Genomic DNA, 22,162 nt, shown 5'->3' on the forward strand with positions numbered 1-22,162 from the left:
TTCCTGGAGGCAGATTTTTTTTTAAAGTTTTAATCCAGCAAGTGTCAGATAATTGGAAGGGTGGAGTGAGGCAGTAAACCACGACACACCTTTGTCAGGACTTGTTTGGAAGCAAAGCGCTGAAAGAAACAAGGTGTGGGGGGGGGGGGAGGTAGGAAGAGAAGGAGAAGTGAACATTTTTGGAAGATCACTCAGCTTTAACACACCTTGGCTGGGTCTGGATAAAAAAAAAAGTAGGCACTGCAAATTTCTAGAAGAAAGCATCAGAGGAAGAAAGCGAGAGAAGGGCCATTGGTTTAAGTTGTTTCCAATTCCTTCAGCATTGCAAGCCAGGTGAGTAACGGGAAGACGGACCTGTCTTCCTTTTTCTGAGACTTTGATTTAAGGTTTGTCGCTTCAAAAGCAAATGTTTATTGGGGGAACATAAATAAGATGAAGTTCTTTAGTGCTTAGAGTTACGGTTGGAGTGATTCGTTGGCTTTAGTGTCTGCACCTTGCTTAAGACATGTCGTTTTAAAGGAATAACAAGAAAAGGCCACGAATATGAAAGAGGAGCTGGCTTTGGTGATTTTCCCGTGTTAGTGTCTGTGTTACAGAGTGACTCATGGCAAAGTGGTTTTATTTAGAATGTGATACAAGCATGTTAATTCCTTGTCTCTCAACCTCAATTTCCTCTCTGGCTTGCTGGCTCTTCCCCTCCTTCTGTCTCCCTCATCCCAATGGACAGCAGAGAATGGCTCAGGGGTGAAGTCTGAGTGTAGGTGAGTGGAGACCACTGCATAGCTGGCAGGTCCCAGTGAAGCTGGCAGGCCAGGTAGACATTGCTATTTACCATGCTGTAAAAACTCTACTGCCTATATTCTAAAGTAAAGTGAAATTTCTGAATGGTCTCATTGATCCAGGAATTTTCTAGAGTCAAACTTAGAGGAAGGAGAGGGGGTGGGTGGAGAGAAAGAACATTTTCCTGTGTGTATACTCTCACTGACCAGCTTGTACCTTGGGGTAAGAATTCCTGGACCACAGTAACTGCTAACTGAGAAATATTCACTTCCCAGTAAACTTTTAAGTGGTGGCAACCCTCTGACATCTCACTCTCCTTGAGAAACAGTTCACTGGGAAGACTAACAAACCGGCATTTGTTAGGTCCTTAAAATGTGATGACGTTCTTACAAAGTCTTTATTGAAAGAGTGGAAGTGTTTTGGTAAGCCCTTGTGTGTTCTCTCCTAGAGCAGAGGCACAGATTTGAGTCAGAACTCACCTAAAACATGTAAGCTGATGTTTCTCACAAGGAATCAGGGGTCTGCCTCACTCTTAGGCCCTACAGCCCCCCCACGCCCACTCCCTGCCTGGTCAGTGTGCATGGGTCCGTTAAAGTCTCTTACAAAGCTGTACATAAATGCCTTCTATTTTGGTGGAACCAATCCAACCCAAGATCTAACCACAATCTTCCATTAGGACTGAACACATAGCCTGCATTGGCATTGTTTGGTTCATTTGATGTTATTAATGGCAGAGCCTTGATCCCAAACAAGCCGCCAAAGTCACAAAGCTGATTTCCTACTTTGCTTGCTGTGGGCATAAAAATCAAGGGTAGCCAGATGTAGTAAGCAGCAACTTATACCTGAGTGTTGACAAGATGAAATCTCTACAACAGCAAGCCAAGGACACTGGTTTCCCTAGCCATTTTCCTGCTTGATTGTTACATGCTCTCCAATCAGTAGACAGTGGTTTCTCACACTTCCATAATTTTGTTGTTTTATTTTAAAATTTAAAGGGTACAGACTTTGTAGTGATAAGTGTGGTAAAAAAAAAATACTTATGATTCCTTCACATGGTATAGGAATGTTTGCTCCTAAAACTAAAAATTGGAAAACCACTAATTTTTTTTATTGCCTTCTTGAATCAAGAGCAAAGTGTGTCATTAGAAGACAGTTGATATGATAGCTTGCTATCACAATGTGTGTGTATGTGTGTGTTTAGGACGCACCCTGATCTGGGTAGATTTAGTACAGGCAATCTCATTTAAATGAAGTTGAAAGGAGGAAAAACTCATGAAAGCAGAATGCTGACTTAAGTTGGGTTTTCTTGCCTAAGGAAATTTCAACATTTTTGAAAGGGCATTAGCAATGCAGTAACTACCCAGAAGCCTCTTAGAACCATGGTGTGGATGGCCCATCAGTGAATAAGGGTCTGTTCACTCATGTAGAAGCTAAAAGACTTGATCCTGAGCAGAGAAAATAGTATTTATTACAGCCTGGAAAATGTAAGAGGCAAAGGGAAGAGGGGATTGTAGAAGGGACATAAAGGATCAAATATCCAGTCTGGTTAGAATTAAGTCCCAGTGGTTGACAGCATAATGTGGTCACTGTCATTACAACTTACGTATATTATGAAGATCTAAAAAAGTTTGTAGGCTCTAAACACCAAAATGTGATCACTGTTTAAAGAGATAGAAATGCTATTTACACTGATTAGACCAAAACGTGTTCATATATCAAATCATCCCACCATACCCCCACAAACAGGTATAGTCAATTATGTGTGTATGAAAAAAACAATTTAATAAAAGAACCATAGATACAAAGCAGCATCATTATGGAATTGAGAACTTGAATGAGCCACTCGTCCCTGACTGCTAGAGAAGTAGCCCCAATGTCTAGGAAGTTTAAAATTATGCTACTTGACAGAGCTTCCATTACGTGGTAGACGAGAGCTCAGGAAGGGCAGGCCTGGGCACGAACATGGGCAAGCTTTTCTTTCCCTGATGTTACACTTTAAGACACTACCAGTACTGCCAAGTGTTTTCAACAGAAGGGCTGTAAGAAGGCCTGCTGCGGGCCATATGGGATCCTCTCCCAGGTTTATGCCTCCAACCAGCAGCCTCCATTAAATAGCAAGTCCCCTCTTATAGCCATGGTTTAAAGGAATCCTCCTACCAACACAGGCCTGCCATCTCCAGTTGTCAGTCTGGTAGGCAATTCAGTATGTAGTGGGACACACAGCTGCAGGGTAAAAGAGGGAGACATGTTTTAGAGCCTTGCTGGGCCAGGCTGAGCCACAGGCTGCCTTCAACTGAGGCTCTCCCAGACCCTTAAAGCAGGGGAGCAGAGGAGGGGGCATTTGATTTCTCAGCTGCCTGGGGTTGTTTGTTTTGATGCTTTCTGGAAGAAAAAAAAAACCTTCGCTTTTTGCTATAGAAATTGAAGTTTTGTCGTTGGAGTGTAGGGAATAGATGAAGGGCCTAGAAGTGTTATTTTTCTGGATTCAGAGGGCAGGGGGGGGCAAGCAGAATTTGCCAGGTTAGCTGTCTAGAGACGGAGCTCTTACTGAGCCGAGCTATCATCCATCTTTCTTAACTGCTACAAGTAGAATAAACCCAGTCAATCTCAGCTGCAAATTTTGCTGAAAGATCAAAAACAAGCAATAATTTGTGACTAGTAAAAATTTCTGAAGATTATTACAAACAGTCCTTTGGGGGATAATATTTCCTATCAATTCAGCTGCCATCCTAGATGGCTGTTTATTTACCTATTGGCAGTCAATAGCACGTTTCCAGGTCCTTAATGAATGACTACTTGGGGAAAAATATACAAGATATAAAGTAGAAAAGGGCTTTGGAGATCCAGAAGGCAAATAATGCTAAACTAAGATTTTCAAAGAGTACACAGCGGCACATTGATTTGCATGGCGTGGTCATACAGGTTATGGCTAGGCTACAGGCATTGTCAAAGGCCAAGTTTGGCCTCTAATGAGGCTGGATTTCCTTATTAGGGTATTTATGGTGCCCCTCCTCTTAGCTCCAGGAAATAAACCTGTAAAGACAGTCTATGGCATCTCAGGGCCAGCTAGAATTTTTTCCATAGTGTCTCATTCCCTGCCTAGAGCTACGTTTAAGTAACACCAATGATGAGCAAGAAGTTGGCACATTCAACCAGGCCCTGGGGCTCACTGTGCCAGTCTTGGTTAATTCTACTAGGTGATCAGCTGATCTTATGTGGCCCTGGCCCCCTTAAATACTTTTGCTTTTGTGGGTCCCTTCTTCTATTAAGAGAAGGAAGAAGAAGAAATGAAAAGAAAAAGAACAAATACTTCTGAAAAGTGTATTTTATAACTGCATTGGTATCAGAAAGAATATTGGTGCAGGTTGGATTCTGTTTATTTTCTTTCTTATTTTGAAAGATATTAAAACTTTTTGTGCCCCCCAACATATTGCTCAAAGGGAAGGGAGGTCAGACAAGCGAAGAGAGGAGAGGTGGGTGAATGCAATCATAATACTCAATGTATATATGGGAAAATGGAGCCACATAAATGGAGGGGATGGGTGAGGTTAGGAGAGATGAGGAGGGAACCACGAAAGGGGTGATATTGATCAAGATCCATTGTACCCATACATTGACTTGAAATCCCTTTGTACAACTATGTTTAAATAATTTTAAACAAAAGAAAGACAGAAAATTCCATTCATCGGAAAGTGTAGGGTTCCATGCAAGTATGACGGTCAAAATCATTTTGATTTAAATCCATCACGCACCATGCTTACAGCCACACTAATGCTTTATGTTGGTTTCATCTGTAACACTGAACAGTGCAGAGCACGTCAAAATGAATTGGTCAATGGCACCACATGCCATGACAGATACCCTTCAGGTATTTATGACCTCGGCAAAGGACGAAGGCTTTATCATCACACAAAGGTCAAGGTGTTGTGGCTGCTGGCTAAGTCCTTGGATGCTCAGCAGGCCGATTTAGTAGATTCTGAGAATCCAAGCCGAATTATTGAATTCTGTCTCCTGCAACTGATGGCAAACACAAATGGAAATTGCTTTTGTATAACATACACACAAGGAAGAATTATGCTTTGAGCTCTAGAGATGGGAGGTTTGGGTCTCAGCTTGAACAGCAAGGACCTAAACTCGCTAAAAACAACAGTAAGAGGCATGGCCTCTCATGATTTCTGCCATTTCCCCACAGGTGGCTATGGGATGGATGTAACCAAGAAAAACAAGCGCGATGGCACTGAAGTCACTGAAAGAAGTAAGACCATATGAATTTTTAAAATTTATAATGCTTTCATTATAAAAGTAAATCAAAGCTTTGGTATTAAATAGAATAAATAATTCAGTTGTAATTCCACTATATCATCTTATAGTGTGTTTCTTAAGTGGATTTTATTCCTTTCTACAAGCTGACACTTGTTGATTTTATTCCTTTCTATAAACTGGTACTTTTTTTTAACACATGTGCAATCAAATATGGCCTGTCCTTTATTCTAGGATGAAAAAGTCATCATTTGGGGGCTGATTTAGTGGTAGAGAACTTGCCTACTATATAAGAAGTCCTAAGTTTTCCCCTGAACAAGGAAAGAGGTAAGGGAGGAAAAGAAGGAGAAAGGAGGAAGGGAGAGAGAAAGGGAAGGGAAGAAGAAAGGAAGGAAGGAAATATATAGGTTGTATAACTAGACTTTTAATGGCTATAATATTCTGTTGAACAAATTCAGCAGTTTATTTAATCATTTCCTTGTCTAGGTAAAGCAATAGAAATCTAAAATTATAAAATATCTCAGTTAGTGCAGAAACTAAGTTGAAACAACACTAGTGTGGGAGTCAAACTCTACACTAAAAATAGAAGACAGATACATTTATTTTGTGTAACTGCCCAAATGATAAATTCAGAGGCACTTAAGCTGTTCCCTTAGCAACTCTAAAGTAGGGAATTTTTTTACTTACTCTGTGACTTTCGTTCATTCCCAACAATTTTTTTCTAGCTTTACAGACTTTAGGTCAAGAAATAATCTATTGGGGCTAGGAATCTGGCTTAGTGGTAGAGTGCCAGCACCATATAAACAGAAAAGGCCAGAGGTGGCGCTGTGGCTCAAGGGTTAGAGTGCTAGCCTTGAGCAAAAAGAAGCCAGGGACAGTGCTCAGGCCTTGAGTCCAAGCCTCAAGGACTGGCAAAAAAGAAAGAAAGAATCTATTTTTATGTGTCACAGAATCCCACACTCAAGTACTATTATTCAGATGAAACTGCCACTTTCCTCTGTAAAACCATTCCCTTTAAAGTATTGAATTGTACTTGGACTACATTCATAACCCTGTGTTCCTGGCAGGATAATGGAATTAATCAGGAAAATGCAGAAGGAAGAAGGACAGGGGTGATAGAGAGACAGGGGGTTGGGGGAGGGGGCAATAGCGTGAGTTCAAGTGGCACAAAAAGGACCTTTCTTCTCCTCCCACTCTTTCCTCCATTCATCTCCTCCACCCTCAGACCACGCGACACACATGCACACATACCTTCAAGGGACGTTTGCCTAGCCAGGCAGGTCTAGCATCAAGGAAAGGAGTGGTGACAGCCATGGTTAGACACAAATTGGCCCTGCTATGGCTTAGAGAACACGTACTCGTCATACTGCTGCCGGAGAGAGACTTCTAATTGGGGTGGGTGTTCTAAAACATCTGAGGCTGTTACAACCTCTATTCACTTAGATCTACAGAAACTCAATTTGGGAGTCAGGGCCTGACTCTTCAAGTCTGTCTTTGAAGTTCATCTATCACCAATTTCAACAACCTCCAACAGTCACTAACACGGACCTCCCTCACCTGCTTTCCTTCCTACACCAAGCCATGCTCAGGAAGATTCCAGAATGTATCGTGATATTCTTGTATCACCTCCCACTTCATCAGGAAGTCCACAGAGAAATCAGAGAATTGGCCCAAGATAGCCTGTGAGGGCAGGGGGTCTTTGGGAAGGAATAGACTAGAGAGATGGTGTCATGTAAGACAAAGCAGCCTGGCTGCCCCTCTTTCAAAGTCAAAGCCCAGCCGAAAGTGCAGCTGTCATTAAGAGACTGGTATCAAGACCACTTGCTTTGCAAATCGGTAGGTAAGTTCCTTTGGTTCCAGAAAAAATAAGAACTTCCTTTCTAGGTTACTCGTGGCCCCCTTGTTATTGCTCATATTTTCCAGCACAATAGGTCAGATTCCAGTTGTGTACAGTGGTTCAGATTCTTCCCCTACCTTCCAGCACAAGCATACAAAGATCTTTGTTGACCCTGCCTCGCTATGCTTAGCCTATGAGAGATACCAGGCCTTGTCAAACAGATATCAATCAGTGCACTCCGTAAGAGGTCCTCTTCTTTTCTTTTTCTTTTCCAGTTATCACTGAAACAGTAACTACAAGACTTACATCCTTACCACCAAGTAAGTGACTTACTTCGTCCTAAGGCATGTGTGACGGTCCCACGTCAAAACCTTGAACATGGGCACTCACTCTCCTGCTGAGCAAGAGAAACCACACATCTCCTTTTGATCCCTACAGCTGTGCTTGTTATGGTCACTAAAATATTGGGAATCCTATCTACCCTGAGTATAGAGTAGCTATATGCCAAGCTTCCATTTCCAGGAATTCCTCTACTACAGACTCAACCCCAAAGCAACCCTATGCGTCTGGGGTGGGAAGAACACCCCCGGCCAAGGCAGGGCTGATGCAGGAATAGTGGACAGATGGAACCCAAAGCTGCCTTTGGTCTCCTCCAATATCCCAAGTGGCTGCCATATCTGGGCTTTGGTCAGGTATTTGAAAAGAGCAAGCCCAACCATGGCCTGAGCTCAATGAGCTCAATGAGCCTAATACATTTTCCTAGTGAGTTACTTACTGTGTTCCCCCAGAAGGCTCTCCTTCAAAGTCAGTGACTGACTATTCACTCCAGGCCTGTGTGTCAAACACAAGCTAGAACATGGCAGCTCCTACCTTGTCGTGTGTGAGGGAGAGGGACCCCAATCAGGAGGGTCCCAGCGAAGGTTTCCATGGGGCAAGGGATGAGGGGAACTACTGGCCTGACTCCAGCTTAAAGTGGTCACCTGATTTCTTTTGGTTCTGGCAGAAGGAGGGACCAGCAATGGCTATGCTAAGACAGGCTCACTTGGTGGAGGGAGCCGGCTGGAGAAACAAAGCCTGACTCATGGCAGCAGTGGCTACATCAACTCTAGTAAGTGCCAACAATGGTGAGAGGGCATGGGGCAGAAGGACTGCGAGAGAATCACTGAGAAAGACGCACTAAAGAGACTGTGCGACTCAGTCCTCAGTCTGTACATGACCCAGACTACTACAACTGCCTGTCATGCAATCCAAACACCCTGCAGAGTTATCTAATGACACACAACCTAAGAAGGACTCAGCTTTCGCATTATCAGCATTGAAACCTTGCTTACCACAGATTCCATTTTCAAATCTCAATATAAATAACTATCATCAAGTCAGGGGAAAGTGGCTGCTTTCCTACGGAAACATTCTCTTTAAGCCAACTTGTTTTAGGGCACACACACTTAGGGTTTACAGTTTGAATTAACCAAAGAAAAAAGAGAGGAAGAAGAAGAAGGAGAAGAGGAAGAAGGAGAAAAAGAAGAGGAAGGGAACTAAGTTTAAAAACAGGTTCCGGTGCTAAGAGAAGCTGGTAACATGTAATCTGACCTATAATGGTCCCTGAGCAAGAAGCCAGCATAAGCTTTTCATTCCCCACACAGGAAAACACAACAGATCAAGTCGAAGGAAATAAAGCAAACAAATAAGCAAAGAACAGGGTACACACATGATCCTTAAAGCTCAAGACACAAGAAGGGCCAGGTGGAGCACGACACCAGTGACTCACAGCAGTAATCCTAGTTACCCAGGAGGCTGAAATCGGAGGGTCTCAATTCAAAGACAATCCAGGCAAAGAAGTCCATGAGCGGAAATAGCACTGTGGCTCCAAGTGGTAGAGCACTAGCCTTAAGCAAAGAGCTCACTGACAATGCCAAGCCCCCCCTACCAAAAATAACAACAAAAAAGTCCATGAGGGCTGGCGGCCTAGTGGTAGAGTGTTTGCCTAGCATGAATGAAGCCCTGGGTTCAATTCCTCAGCACCACATATACAGAAAAAGCCGGAAGTGGTGCTGTGGCTCAAGTGGTAGAGTGTTATCCTTAAGCAAAAAGAAGAAGCCAGGGACAGTGCACAGGCCCTGAGTTCAAGCCCCAGGCCTGGGGGAAAAAAAAGTCTATGAGACTCTTGTCTCCAATAAACCAGCAAAACACCAAAGTGGATCTGTGGCTCAAGTGGTACAGTACTAACCATTAGTGAAAAAGCCAAAGGAGTGTGAAGCCCTGAGTTCAAGCCCTAGTACCACCACACATACACACACACACACACTCACACACACACACACTCATACACTCACACACACGAAGGGCCAGGTTGAAAAGAGAAGCACCTGCCCTTTGTATTGAGGACTACTCCATATCAAATTATTTTCTAGTCCATCCAAGCAGGTATTTGCCATTGAACATCAGAGCCTCAGAAAACCCTGCAGAGTCCTTGCCATTTCCATGCACAGCAGCTGCACATGAAGGACCTCTTTGCCTTGAATTACAGGTTCAAGAAAGGTCTTGACATCAAGTATGCCCTTCTGTTTCTGGGCAGCCACCTTTCACCTGGACTCTCCTGACAGCTAGGTCTTGGTCCTCCTGCTGACCCCTCCCTGGCTGTGCAGCCCAAACGTACTTGGTAATACAGCTGGATGTCGTCGATGCCATGATATCCGTGTCTGTTGAAGTGTTACAAGGATCTACATTTTTCCCCACTCTTAGGTGGAAGCATACGAGGTAACACCTCTACCTCCAGCTATAGGAGAGCCCATTCACCCGCCTCCACTCTGCCCAACTCACCAGGTTCAACCTTTGAAAGGAAGACTCATGGTGCCCGCCATGGAATGTATGAAGGTATCCATAGGAATGAACAACTTTCTTCCCCACAAGACCTCACCGGTGTGCAGATTTGCTTGCCGGCCACCGGTTTCACCCGTGTCTGCATTCTTCCCCTCCTCTTCACCACCCCACCCCACCCAGCTACTACTCCTTCTTCGTTCCTTTTATAAGCACATCACTGACAGATTTCATTCACTTATGCATTTAGTCACTTTTTCTACTTAGGGTGTGTGTGTGCGCGCTTGTGCGTGTGCATGTGCGTGCCTCTGTGTGTGTGTGTATGTGTGTGTGTGTGTGTGTGTGTGTGTGCTGGCACTGGGGCTTGAACTGAGAGCCTGGGCACTGTCCCTTATTTTTTCAGTCAAGGCTGGCAGTCTAGCACTTGAGCCACAGCCCCACTCCTGGCCTTTTGATTGTTAATTGGAGATAAGGAAATAAGATTTTCATGGTCTTTCCTGCCAAGGCTGGCAATTCTCAGATCTCAGCCTCCTGAATAGCTAGGAACACAGACATGAGCCACATCAGCTCAACTCGCTTTGTCCCAATGGCTTGATGGACATTTAAGTAAGCCAGACCTGGATCTTGTCTTCAAGGACCCTGTGGTCTCATAGGTTAATTGAGATGATGGATAAAAATCTGTAACAGGGGCTGGGCATGTGGCTTAATGGTAGAGTACTTGCCTAGCAATGCAGGAAGCCCTGGGTTTGATTCCTCAGCACCACATAAACAGAAAAGGCCAGAAGTGGTGCTGTGGCTCAAGTGGTAGAGTGCTAGCCTTGAGCACAGAGGGGCTCACGGACAAAGCCCAGACCCTGAGATCAAGCCCCAGCACTGCTCCCTGCCCCATAAAAGCTGTCATGTAGAGCAGAAGGCAATGACCATCTTCAACTGAGGAAATCAGGGAAGGCTTTGGAGGAGGTGGCATCTGAGCAGTGCCATTCTCATGTGTGCGATTTTTGACATCCAGAGATGGAGAGAGAGGAGATGTCCAAGCTGGGGGAGCAGCAGCATATGCCAAGATAGGTAGGAGAGAGCCTGGTTTGTGTCATAAGAGACAGTGGTGGGAAAACCAGCTTCCATGCTAGGATAAGAGTTTTGACTTTATTCCACACACCGTTGTGTGTGCAAGCCACAGAGGTTTTTCAGCCATAGTCATATTCGAGTTCTAGGACTACAACTCTGGAAGTCATGGAGAGTGACAACAGCAAATCTAGCATGGTCAGAGGACCTGGGCTGGGACAAGAAAGGAAGGGAGAGGAAGGGAGAAGTATGAGGGATGGAACTGACAGGGTTGGCAATTGACTAAATGTAAGGGACACAGGAAGTAGTCATTCTACAGAGGTTTCCCACACAAGCTACGCTGTGGCAGTACCAACAGTTAAACCAGGAAGCCCCAGATGTGAACCCCACTACGAGACTACATTCTACTAAGAGCACAACTCAGTTCCTACTGAAACACTGGTAGCTGTGGGGGTTCAGAAAGTGCCCAGCACCTCCCCCCCAACACACACTCTCCCCAGAAGCACTACACCCATCTGTGCTGTGTTTCATTCCATCTCCAGGGAGTTCCAGCGGCAACTCATCCCCAGAGTATCCTCGGAAGGAATTTGGTATGTCCTCTCCTTACTTTCTAATGAAATGCTTAAATGAGACACTAGAAAATTGCTAGAGGATAAAGTCATGATCAGGGAGCATCATGAACAAAATGGATTTTTCTATAAGGAGTCTGAACTCTGATGACCTCTTTTTTCCCTCACTTCATCCTGAGGCCCCTAAGGGACTGTCAGTCACATGAACATGCTGTCATAAACATTTGCTCACAATACGTTAAAATGGCAAGTTGTTTGAACAGGGTTCATGCTTGGACAGATATACCCCTAAGGCCAAGCAATAATTGCAGGGTTTCTTCCTTCCATGAAATGCAGAGACCTGCTGGCAAAGACAAGCAGCAGTTACAAACACACCAGCACCCAGCATCCCAGCCCCTCCACGGTACTCACCTCAAAGGGCCTCATCACAGCTGAGCCTCAATTGGCCTGAGGTCTTCAGTCCATGTTCTTGGAACCTCGCTGTGCACATGAATTGCTGTGACTAGTGATTTCCCTAGTGACTATTTTCTTTATTTGCTTACAGTTGGAAAACCAAAGGCAAGCTCTCATAACCAAATGAAAGGGAAGATTTGGCAGCCTTTGAATCCATCCAACCATGTTGTCAGCCAGTCCAAAGGGTCACACTCCCAAATGGGTTGCTTCAGCTAACAACACTCATTTAACTAATCTCACACCCCAAATGCACCGAGAAAATGCAAAACATCCTCTGCCTTTTAGCCTCTGGTCATTATTTACTCAGTGTCTGCTGTAGAGAAAGGCCCAATATCTGGATTTTAGACTGAAAAAAAAACCCTCAACTATATCTACTTCCATGTCAAAAATGCTCAGCCTGCTATATAGAGAGAGATTGGTAGATATATTACATTTCTCTGTTTCCTCAGCATCTTCTGCAACCAGAGGACGGAGCCAAACACGAGGTGAGTCCTGTTGGAGTGAGTTTAGTTCAATTCGTTCAACTAATTCCCTGAGTGCTAACCAGTGCCAAAGAGACAGGAAGTGGGAGGGGTACAGAAGAGTCAAGGAGTCCAGTTTCCCGCTCTTAAGAAGCATAGAGTACTGTGAGAGTCTTGGGCCAGCTATCTTGGGATGGGAAGGGGGGCTTCTGATAATGACCTAACAGCCAATAAAGGTAGGAAACAAAACACATGGTGACAATCTGGGGGAATCGTCTAGGGGCTGTGGATACAGGTGCCACATCTAATTTCATGTCTGGTCTCCTAGCTGATTCTAACCAGATGTGCTTTCATTATCTTCATACACCAGGGTATGAGCAAACCCCCATCTTTTTTCAAATGCATTCTGGGACAGAATTTTGTAATCTCTTTGTCTGGGCTAGGAGAGAGGAGAGAACGGCCCTGGGAGCCAGTGCTCTGGAGGAGCTCTAGGGGGCCTAGGGGAGCCACATGACACTAAGTAGCCCAGGCTGGCCTCAAACTCAGGATCCTCCTGCTTCAGCCTCCCAAGTGCTGGGCATGTGACACCATGTCTGGCCATTGTAGGTTTCAGAGTTCTCTCACCCACACCCGAGTCACCCCAGAGGCAAGAGAAATGCCTGGTTTGGGAACTGTGAAATGGATGTAGGGGAAGGGCATGGTCATTACTGAGTGTAATGGACTTCCTTGCTCAGCCTGGGACCTCTGTAGGTCTCCCGTATGTGGGAATATTGTAGTTGGTAGGTGAAGTGGGAAGGGATGACTCTTATTTAGCAGTTCTCTCCTTAAAGCACCCAGGTGTCTGGGTCCCAGGACTCAGAAATCTCAAAGTAACCTAGGCTTTGCCCAGTGCTCAGGGCTGAATGCCAGGGTCTGTGGTCCAGGTTCCTCACCCACAGCCTCTCCATCTCTTCCTTCATACAGAGAGCGAAATCCGAGCTCGACTTCAGAGTGCATCGCCATCTACCAGATGTAAGTGGTCCTTGTCTTGCTGCAGAAAAAAGATCCAAATCATTTTGAAAATCAATGACATATGAATGCAGCTTTATGTTAGGAGTTAGGGGCTAGTGGTACGTGTGCATGTGTGTGCATGTGTATAGTCATATTGTGTGAATTGTTCTTTGCATGTGCGTGTACACATGGGTGCACATGTGCATATGGGATGTGTGTGCACATCCATATGTGCATTGTGCACGTGTGTGCATGTTTGTGTGAGCATGCACATGCACATGATCATCAACATCTGTAATGGCCTTCAGTGGGTTGGCCCCCGGCTAGGTGCTTGTGTGGAGTTTCTGAGTAAGTCATGGTCCTTGCTACTTAGTAGTTCAGAGACAGCTGAGAGAGTGAACCGAGAAACCACCATGCTCAGTGTGGTGGGGAAGCATAGAGCAGCAGCTCTCCCTCAGCCAGGAAGATGGGGACAGGCTCAAGGGCCCAAAAGATGCACTGGGGTTAGATGTCACTTGAAGGGAGACCAAAGGGTGGGTCAGAGCTAGGCTGCAAGTATGGAGTCAGCTTGAGATCCTGGAGGCACAGGTCAGTGTGGAGAACAATGGGAGAGATCAGATTAGAGTCAAGAGTGCAGGATTCTTCTGATCCCAGAAAATAATATTGATCAAAATGAATTCTCGGAAATGGAAACAAGGGGCTGCTTTCTTTATTGTTGTTTTGCTTTTCTTTTTGTCTTAGTTGTTCATTTATCTGTCTTTAGGGGTGCAAAAGGGGCACAGAAATGGAGGGACGGAGGGTGAACAAATGTAGCCGTGGTACTTACGAGACACTATGTTGATAATGAACAATTCAACTTGTGGGTGGAGATGGAAGGGATAAACTGGGAGAGAGCGAGGGAAGGGGTGACATTGTTCAAAAAGAAATGTATTCTTCCTCTAAACTTATGTAACTCTAGCCTCTCTATACATTACCTTTATAATAACAATAAAAAAAAGAATACAGGATTAGGGTTTGAAGTTCATTGCCCAGTCTCTGGGTATTGGATATGTTAGACCACTCTTGCCTTTGTTAGGAGTTACTTAACACCATCTTGAAATGAACTTACCTTTTAGAGGAGGAGCTAAATACAAGGAGTAGGAGAAGGAAGATCTAGGCTGGTGGCAAGGGATGCAGAGGCAGGGGCGTGTTTACAGAGCTCGGCCCCTGGGTCACGGGAATCTGACTCTAGACCTGATACTTTCTCTCTCAAGTTCTTCTAGGTTTGGGGTGTTGAGCCCAATGCTGGAGTTTTCTGGAGTAGAGGAGAGATGATAGAGGTCCCCTAGCCCCAGTTGTTGGCACATCTACCCATCTCCTCCTATGCACTGCCTTGCGCAGTGTGTTCACCTCTCCTTTCTCTGCTTTGTTCTACCATTTCACCTTGCTACAGATGGTACCAGCCAGATGGACTTGAAATTAAATCACATATGAATGCAGCATAATGTTTAAGAATGATGGCCACAAATCCCTCTGGCCCTCCTAGGCATACAAATTTGGGACCGGACATTCGAGACATCCTGTGTAGGAGATGATCCATTTGTTTTGAAGGACCTGGTTTCCCAGTTGCCTGGTCCCAAATGGCGGTGTCTTCTAGCCATTGAATCATCCCCAGGGTGTCTGATAAGGTCTAATTAGGCAATCGCACCCAAGGACTTTGAGCTCCCTGTCTGGGACAAGAAGTTGTTGTTAATATTACCAAGTATCAGGTTGAGAAGTGCTATAAATTGTTAGAAGGCAGGAACCATAAAGCTAACAGAATCTGCCCTGGTATGTGAAGTAGCTGTCTTCCTCCTTGTCATTCAGAGCACCATCCCTGTGCCTCCCAGTGCAGTCAGATTCCGGAAAGGCTCCTGGGCCAGGTGGACAGTCTAGCTTTTCTTCCGCAGGGACAGAATTGGATGATGTGAAGCGTTTGCTCAAGGGGAGCCGGTCAGCAAGTGCTAGTCCCACTCGGAACACCTCCAACACCCTCCCCATCCCCAAGAAGGGGACCGTGGAGACCAAGATGGTGACAGCAAGCTCCCAGTCAGGTAAGCCTCCCAGGCTGCCATGGAGGTTGGGCACAGGGTGGCAGGCTCATCTGGCTGGGAAATTCAGTGGTACCCTAGAGTCCTTTCACACTCTGCCAGAAACTTGATGGCACATTAAGTACCTCTTCTTCCTCGGGGTAAATGTGTGAACTATGTGCCTCTTACCTACCTGGCCAACCATTCTGGAAACACCTAACAGGCCAGCTAAGCCCTAGTGTGTCTTCTAGCAAGTTCTCCAAGTGAAGAGTGTTGGAGAACAGCATCATGTTTCCACTCTCTAATAAGTATAAATGCATCCTAATAGCAAAAACAAAGCATTAAGAAAAAGTGCTGGACAAGAGAGGCCTGGTCGCCATCCTCCTGGACAGGAGGGTCTCTAGGGAGAAGACAGAGCTGTGAGCTCGAGTAGTAGGGCACCAGCCTTGAGCAAAAACACAAAAAAACTCAGGGACAACACCCAGGCCCTGAGTTCAAGCCCCAGGACTGTCACCAAAACAAACAAACCAACAAACAAAAGAACAAGGGAGCTTCCATCTATAGGTTCAGGAAGACACAGTAGTAGACCCTTGGAGAAAAGAAGCCAAGTGTGCCGTGACAGGAAGCTTCCCTCTTGTTCACTCCTGGGGTGGGGGGATCTAGATCTCCATGTGGAAAGGGGTGGAAGGCCCTACAAAAAGCAAGCCTCGGGGCACATTACCGCTGTGTGGCCTCTCACACAATGATTGGGCAGAACTGGCGTCCAATTTAAAGAAGCCGGAAGAGCCCTCTTCGGGACAGAGTACCTGTGGGTCTGTTAGCTCATGGGAACGTTTGTGTATGCAGGTAAAGCTACTCTGTGGCTGTGCAGGTGCTCTCCCACCATGTTCGGCTTGCCTTTGCTGAGGTGCCTGAAAGTCTGGCAAGAGACTGGATTGATGGGTCTCATTTGCTGTTCCAGAGGCAGCTGCTCCTGGGCATCTTTCAGGATAGAGGAGCCAGAAAGGGGTAGAGAAGAAGACCACCTGTGGGAATAGCCCACTCGGAGGTGAGGAGAAAGTTTAGAAAGAAATTAATAGAGCTCTGGCAAAATTAATCTACTGAGAGTTGGCAAGAGTCTCTAATCCAAGAGATCAGGTCTTGATGGTCAAAAGTGGGATGGCACTGGGCACCAGTGGCTCACACCTGTAATCCCAACTACTCCAGAGACTAAGATCTGAGGATCATGGTTCGAAGCCAGCCCAGGCAGGAAAGTCTGAGAGAGTCTTATCTTCAATATACTACCTAAAATCCAGAATTAGAGCTGTGGTTCAATTCAAGTGGTAGAGTGCTAGCCTTGAACAAAAATAAGCTCAGGGACAGCGCCTAGGCTTTGAGTTCAAACCCCAGGACAAGTGCAAACACACACACACATACACACACACACACACACACACACACACACAAATGTGGGATGACTAACTGCCCCCAGGGAGTTCCTGGGGTACACAATCCCCAGTGCTAAAACCAGAAAAGCCCCTGGAAGTCCAGGCAACGAAGTTCTCCTAGCAGAGAAGTGTGGATCATTTCCTCACTGAGTACATGTTTCTGTTCGCAGTGTCAGGTACCTACGATGCTACAGTCCTGGATACCAACCTTCCCTCCCATATGTGGTCCTCTACCTTGCCTGCTGGGTGCTCCATGGGAACCTATCACAACAACGTGACAACCCAGAGCTCCTCCCTCCTCAACACCAACGCCTACTCAGCAGGATCCGGTAGGTGCTAGGCTGCCCACTCTTCTTCTCACCCACACGATGGGCATATCCTGCCTCTGCTCTATTGCTGAAAGATTCCTGGGGTATTCACCATCCCCAGAACTTCCTGGAGAGGTGTGCTACAGTCAAGTGACCCAAGGGATTCCCACTGGAACTTCAGTTCAATCCAGAGGCTGCTGCTCCTGGCAGATCCCCCATAGAAAGGTGTACCCAGCATGGGATGTCAGAAGAAATATAACGGAAAAGAAGACTGGAAGCAGATGCAGGCGCCACTCCATGTGAAATGACTTGGAACCTTGAGCAAGTCAACGAATTATTTTTCTGAATTCTAGAGGGTTGTAGATGGGATCCAATGGTTCATGCCTATAATCCCAGCTACTCAGAAGGCTCAAGGATCTAAGGATCAGAGTTCAAAGCCAGCCCAGGAAGGAACATCAATAAGACTCTCTAATTAACCACCAAAAATCCAGAAATGGAACTGTGACTCAAGTAGTAAAGCACTAGCCTTGAGCACAAAAGCTCAGGGACAAGCATACCAGGTCCTGAGTTGAGGTCTTAGGACCCGCACACAAAAAGTTAAAAAACAAAATACAATAAAAGAAGGCCACTAACAAGAGAGCCTTTGGCTGGAGTCACTGTCAACTCCAGGTCTAATCAACCAACCCAAGATCACCAGGCTGATGTTCAAAGTTGTGCTTCAAGGCAAGAGAACTGGACATGAAGTTTTTCCTAAAAACAAAACATGTAACAAAATATGAAAACCCAGTCGTGGCATGCCTTCTGGCACATCTATGGTATCTGAGTCTCTGGCCCTGCTCTGGGCTGGACATCCTTCTCACCTATCTCCTCCTGTTCCCCCTGCAGTCTTTGGCGTTCCCAATAACATGGCGTCCTGCTCTCCTAGCCTGCAGCCGGGAATCAGCACCTGTTCCTCAGGTCAGTGTTGCCCTCTTGAATGGCCTCTTCCAGTCTGGTTACTGAAAAAGGCAAGAAGGTTCTTTCCTGGCAGGAGCTCTGTCTAGAGCTTTCTTTTCTGGAAGGATCTTCCTCCACACACTCCAGTTGCATTTTCAAGGCAGCAGGCACAGAATCTGCAGACAATCACAGAACTCAGAACCCCAAAAGGAAGGCTTAAGGGGAGAGGGCCTGACCTCACACAGATAAACTTATTCTGTGGTGGTCCCTTTATATTCTGAGAGAGGTGGAGAAATAGACGGGTACTTGTGAGTCACAGATTAGAACATTTTCAGGGTGAAAGCATTGCTCATTTAGAAGGCTCTTGTAAATATAATATTCTTAGAAAATTTTGATAAATGCAATTGTTCACTGGGGTAACTATACTGGGGTAAATAATGTCATTGCCTGGCTTCCAGTACAAACATATGACTATTTTTAAAGAAATATGTATTCACTTTTACACATACATTTTTTAGTCCATGTTTATGTTGCCAGCCTCAAAAAGTATGTATGGGTGGATATATGTATGGATGTATGGATGGATGTGTGTATAGGTTTGCATTTGAAAGCACTGAGGCTTGAACTCAAGATGTGCACCATGCCTCTAGCCCCAATTGTTTTTTGTTTTATGTTTATAAAGAATCTCCCTTTTCCCTGTGACACTGTGACTGGTAAATATAAAGACACATGATCTTTCTTTGCTTACTTTGTTCGTGTACTGCAAATATGATTAGATTGGCCAGAGACTCAGAAGACCCAGCCTTCATGCTTGATTTCTTCTACCTTTGCTAGTTTGTGTTTTCAAAGTCCTTGTTGAGCCAAGCCCTAAGGGAAGGTGGGCTGATACTGGAATCATGATCTTGTACCCCAAACACTAGATAGGATGAAGCTATGACAAGGAAGGAATGGCCTTCTGAAGCCCAGAGGCCAGGTCAAGGAGTGAAGTTTGAGTCAGGAGAAGAGTTGAAGGGAAAACTAGGAGTCTATCAAGCTGGTGCCTTTTAGCTCCCATGTATCTATATCCTATTCCCATCATTCCCACACTATATGCCAGACCCTGGGTGAACTACTACTGTAATTAAGGAGCATGGTCACAACTACTCAACAAGTGGAACTGTTAGTAAAGTGTGGTCTGAGTAGGAAGATTGGAGCATGAACCAATTACCCTGACACCAGGCACTGGTGGTTCATGCACGCCTGTAATCCTAGCTACTCAGGAGGCTGAGTTCTGAGGATCACAGTTCATAACCAGCCTGGGCAGAAAGTCTGAGAGACTCTTAACTCCAATTAACCTCCAGAAAACCAGAAATGGTGCTATGGCTCAAAGTGGTAGAGTGGTAGGCTTGAGCAGAAGAGCTCAAGGACAGAGCCCAGGCACAAGTTCAAACTCCATGACCAACAAAATAAATAATTAAACAAATAAATACATGAATGTTTTAAAAAGAAAACAACATACCCTGTCATTAAAAATGTGGTAACCAAGGAAGTTTGGGAGACTGCGCTCTGCAAGGGTGTTCATCACAAAAATGGTGTGGGGGCTCCATCCTGAGGCTAGGAACATCCTGTCCTCACCTGCTTTCCATCTCTCTTTTAGTGTTTGGCATGCAGAACAATCTGGGTCCCAGCTCATCTGCCCTGTCCCATGGCACGGCCACCACTTCCACAGGTGAGTAGTTGCTGCTTGGCACCCACTGCTGGGGAAGCGATACCTCTGAGGCTGCAATTTACAATATCCCCTTTCATCAATGGAATGAGAAGGATCAATCAGGGCTGGGAATGTGGCTTAGTGGTAGGGTGCTTGCCTAGCATGCATGAAGCCCTGGGTTCCATTCTTTGGTACCACATAAACAGAATAAGCCAAAAGTGAAGCTATGGCTCGAGTGGTAGAGTGTTAGCCTTGAGCAAAAGATGCTCAGGAATAGTACCCAGGCCCTGAGTTGAAGCCCCAGGACTTGCACCAAAAAAAAAAAAAAAAAAAAAAAAAAAAGGATCAGTCAAACTTTCCCATCAATGAAATAGCCCCCTCCCACAACCTAGGGATGCCAACCTTAGTCACTTTCTGGCTCCATCGTGAGTTAACACACAAGGAAGCCTGTACTGTCATGGCATCTCCATCTTATGATATGTCCCTCTTATGATATGTCCCTGTGCCTCTCACGGCCCAACTGAGCTCTTCAGATTACAACTCACAACTTTAAACAAGTCAGCTGGTAAACATGGGATGGAGGAAGGGGATGGAATAAGCCTTATCCCTTGCCTTCAACTTGCCTGCTGCTTAGTTGGAATAGAAAGTCTACACACACACACACACACACACGCACGCACGCACGCACGCACGCACACATATGAGACAATGAGCAGATGTGTAAGCCAATAGGAATTCAGGGATACACTGGGCAGAGTGGGACTAAAGGGGAAAGGAGAGGTCCAAGAAAACCTCCTGGTGAAGTGGCCTTTCATACAGTCTCAGAAGGAAGTGGAGCTGCAGCTCAAGTGGTAGAGTGCTAGCCATGAACTGAAGAGCTCAGGGACAGCACCCAGCCCCATGACCAACGAGAGAGAGAGAGAGAGAGAGAGAGAGAGAGAGAGAGAGAGAGAGACTCTTATCTCCAATAAACAGCCTCTGAAGGACAAGGAGGATCATACCCAAGGTTGTCCTGTCTAAGTACTTATTGCTGCCCCTCTGGTGACAGAGGCTTGATTTCAACTGCTGCTTCTCCACGGGCGAAGCTGCCTCCTCACCGAGACTGTCCTAGCTGTTCCTAAGCCACAGGGGCCGCCTCCCACGATGGCCAAGCCCACAGCCATTCCTCTCTTGCAGCCTATGGTGTGAAGAAGAACATGCCCCAGAACCCTCCTGTGGCGAGCGCTGGCGTGTCCACTTCAGCGGTGAGTGCGTGGTGACGTGTCAGCCTGGCACACAGGGGGATTGCCCTCGGTGCACTAGGAGAGGGAAAGAACACGTGTGTGCTCGGGGATTACCGGACACATCTCACCCCGATGTTGTTGTGGCTGTGAAGCATGCAGATGGCAAACATGAGACCAAAGATACAAGGTAGTTAGAGAAAAAAAGACATCGATTTTAAGGAAGCAACCAGTGACACAGGTACATGTCTATGGGGACTGAGTACTTTAGATGGATGGTCAGGAAAAGCTCCCCTCTGAAAGTAAAATAAATCCAGCATAGCTACCACTTGAAAGGGGGGGTTTTGAGCCATTTGATGAAGATCTTGTGTCTCCAGGTAGGGAAACAGTTCCACAGACCCATCACCAGGCACTTCTGTCATCGACCCGCCCTCCTGGAGGCCAGGCCCAGCTTGGCAGGGAGAGATACTCTTGGTCCCAAGATCCTTTACAGAACACTGAGAACAGGAGAGCCCTCACTCACTCTCACTAATCTTTCTTTGCTTCCCCCTTCTGCTGCTTGTGTCTTTTCCTTTCCCTTCTCCTGGCACCTTTTCCTTGCTCTCACCATGACTTTTCTCCCCAGCCTGTACCACCAGTGTCCACAGTGATGACCTCTTGCACAAAGACTGTAAGTTCCTGATCCTGGAGAAAGACAATGTGCCAGCCAAAAAGGACATGGAGTTGTTGATCATGACCAAGGACAGTGGGAAGGTCTTTACTGCCTCCCCGGCCAGCATTACTGCAAGTACGTCAGGCTGTGTGACTCAGGCTTGGAAAGGAAGGCAAAGAGCCAAATTGTATGGTAGCACAGATGTCCTGGCAAGGTGGTTTGAACGGATTTAATCATGTAACCACAGATTTCCCATCCTAATGGAAAAAGCCTTGCCCAAATGGTGTTTCAGGGTCTTCCTTGAATACAGATAAGCCAGGAAAACTCCAGTCTTTGGGTGATCAGAGTCTAACCGATTAATCCTAACAAAGCTGAGCTGTTTTCATACCAGGCTAACCTTGGTCTCCCCAAGCAGTTATGGGATCGAGGCAGGTTGGGAAGTTCGAAACTGTACCAGATTATCATGGGTTTTGTGTACAGCTTCTTTTTCAGAAGACACCTTGAAAAAAGAAAAGCAGGCTGCCTACACTGCCGATACCAGCCTAAAGGCAGATACTAATGGTAAGAACAAGCCTGACCCTATCTACCTTATCTTCAACAAAGCCACACTGCATCTGTCATCTAAGACATTGGCATTGCTCTGCAGACTGGGTTC

The 22,162-nt window shown here is 45.8% G+C and overlaps 1 protein-coding gene across 1 annotated transcript in view; it reads left to right on the forward strand.

The window, feature by feature from the left end:
- Positions 1-209: 209 nt before the first annotated feature.
- The window catches only part of Col17a1 (collagen type XVII alpha 1 chain), a 50,927-nt gene continuing 28,974 nt past the window's right edge, over positions 210-22,162 (forward strand). The window contains exons 1-15 of the mRNA XM_048338308.1: positions 210-333; positions 4,973-5,035; positions 7,153-7,197; positions 7,881-7,985; positions 9,620-9,751; positions 11,299-11,346; positions 12,228-12,263; positions 13,203-13,250; positions 15,158-15,301; positions 16,875-17,033; positions 17,898-17,969; positions 19,585-19,656; positions 20,812-20,883; positions 21,481-21,642; positions 21,988-22,068. Coding sequence (XP_048194265.1) covers positions 4,984-5,035; positions 7,153-7,197; positions 7,881-7,985; positions 9,620-9,751; positions 11,299-11,346; positions 12,228-12,263; positions 13,203-13,250; positions 15,158-15,301; positions 16,875-17,033; positions 17,898-17,969; positions 19,585-19,656; positions 20,812-20,883; positions 21,481-21,642; positions 21,988-22,068 — 1,228 coding nt within the window. The 5' untranslated portion in view covers positions 210-333; positions 4,973-4,983. The remainder of the gene's footprint in view (positions 334-4,972; positions 5,036-7,152; positions 7,198-7,880; positions 7,986-9,619; positions 9,752-11,298; positions 11,347-12,227; positions 12,264-13,202; positions 13,251-15,157; positions 15,302-16,874; positions 17,034-17,897; positions 17,970-19,584; positions 19,657-20,811; positions 20,884-21,480; positions 21,643-21,987; positions 22,069-22,162) is intronic.

The sequence above is a fragment of the Perognathus longimembris genome, chromosome 2 (assembly GCF_023159225.1).
Source record: "Perognathus longimembris pacificus isolate PPM17 chromosome 2, ASM2315922v1, whole genome shotgun sequence".
NCBI classification, from domain to species: Eukaryota; Metazoa; Chordata; class Mammalia; order Rodentia; family Heteromyidae; genus Perognathus; species Perognathus longimembris.